Source organism: Corapipo altera, unplaced genomic scaffold, assembly GCF_003945725.1.
Source record: "Corapipo altera isolate COAL_440 unplaced genomic scaffold, ASM394572v1 56247, whole genome shotgun sequence".
Taxonomy (NCBI): domain Eukaryota; kingdom Metazoa; phylum Chordata; class Aves; order Passeriformes; family Pipridae; genus Corapipo; species Corapipo altera.
Window position 1 is genome coordinate 1 of NW_020889487.1, and position 1,819 is coordinate 1,819.

Sequence of the window (1,819 nt, forward strand, 5' to 3'; positions counted from 1 at the left end):
GGTGTGATTTGGGTGCTGGTGTGATTTGGGTGCCAGTGTGATTTGGGTGCTGGTGTGATTTGGGTACTGGTATGATTTGGGTGCCGGTGTGACCTGGCCGCCAGTGGGACGGGGGTGCCAGCCCTGCCCCGGTGCCACACCCACCCCAAAATCCCCCTTCTCCCTCCCGCAGGTGCCCCATGAAGCCCGTGCCGATCCCCCGCCTGCTGCTGCTGCCGCTGGCGGCGGCGCTGGCACTGCTGGCACTGCGGGAGCAGCAGCAGCGCCCGCCCGCCCAGCCCGGCCCGGTGACCCCCAGCCCGACCCCCCGGCCCCCGGCCCGCAACGACACGGCCCCCACGCGGCACCCGCTGCAGCCGCCGTACCCGCACCCCTACCGCTTCCTGCTCAACCACCCCGACAAGTGCCGGGCGCGGGCGCCGTTCCTGGTGCTGCTGGTGGCCTCGGCGCCGGCGGACGTGGCCGCGCGGGACGCCGTGCGCCGCACGTGGGGCAACGAGAGCTCCGTGCCGGGCGCGCCGGTGCTGCGGCTCTTCCTGCTGGGCGCCCACCCCGTGTTCGACGCCGCGCTGCGCCCGGTGCTGCGCGAGGAGGACGAGCTGCACGGCGACCTCCTGCAGCAGGACTTCCTGGACACCTACAACAACCTGACGCTGAAGACGCTCATGGGGCTGGAGTGGGTGAGCCGCTTCTGCCCCAACGCCACCTACGTGATGAAGGCCGACACCGACGTCTTCCTCAACCTGGGGTTCCTGGTGCGGCGGCTGCTGCTGCCGCCCAAGCGCGACTTCGCGACGGGCTACGTGTACCGCGACACCGGCCCGCTGCGCAGCCCCGCCTACAAGTGGTTCGTGCCGCGCGAGGTGTACCCCAACGACACCTACCCGCCCTACTGTGGCGGGCCCGGCTACGTGCTCTCGGGGGACGTGGCGCTGCGGGTCTTCGCCGCGGCGCAGACGGTGCCGCCCATCAACATGGAGGACGCCTTCGTGGGGCTGTGCCTGCGCGCGCTGGGGCTGCGCGTCCGCGACGGGCCCCCCGGCGCCTTCACCATGTACCACCTGCCCTACGACAAGTGCCGCTTCCTCCGCCTCGTCATGGTGCACCACTACGCGCCGCAGGACCTGCTCCGCGTCTGGCCGCACTTCAGGGACGCCCCCGTGGAGTGTCCGTAGGGATGGGAGCTGCCGGCGGCGCTGGGGAATGCCGGTGGCACTGGGAACTGCTGGTGGCACTGGGAACTGCTGGGATCACCAGGAAACGCTGGTGACACTGGGAACTGCCGGTGGCACTGGGAACTGCCGGTGACACTGGGAAATGCTGGTGACACTGGGAACTGCCGGTGGCACTGGGAACTGCTGGTGACACTGGGAACTGCCGGTGGCACTGGGAACTGCTGGTGACACTGGGAACTGCTGGGGTCACCAGGAAACGCTGGTGGTACTGGGAACTGCCGGTGGCACTGGGAAACGCCGGTGGCACTGGGAACTGCTGGTGACACTGCGAACTGCTGGTGACACTGGGAACTGCTGGGGTCACCAGGAAACGCTGGTGACACTGGGAACTGCTGGTGACACTGGGAACTGCTGGGGTCACCAGGAAACGCTGGTGGCACTGGGAACTGCTGGTGACACTGGGAACTGCTGGTGACACTGGGAAACGCTGGTGGCACTGGGATCCACTGGTGGCACTGGGGAACTGCTGGAGTCACCAGCTTCCTTTGGTGGCACTGGGATCCACTGGTGGCACTGGGGAACTGCTGGAGTCACCAGCTTCCTTTGGTGGCACTGGGCTCCACCGGTGGCACTGGGAACTGCCG

General features: G+C 68.5%; 1 protein-coding gene across 1 annotated transcript; it reads left to right on the forward strand.

Moving 5' to 3' along the window:
• Positions 1-172: 172 nt before the first annotated feature.
• Positions 173-1,489, forward strand: LOC113942228 (beta-1,3-galactosyltransferase 2-like; the record flags this gene model as incomplete). Its single annotated transcript, XM_027633362.1, has 3 exons — positions 173-247; positions 299-1,177; positions 1,329-1,489. Coding segments are annotated over 2 exons (952 nt in total), but the record flags the coding sequence as incomplete, so codon positions are not given.
• Positions 1,490-1,819: the final 330 nt, after the last annotated feature.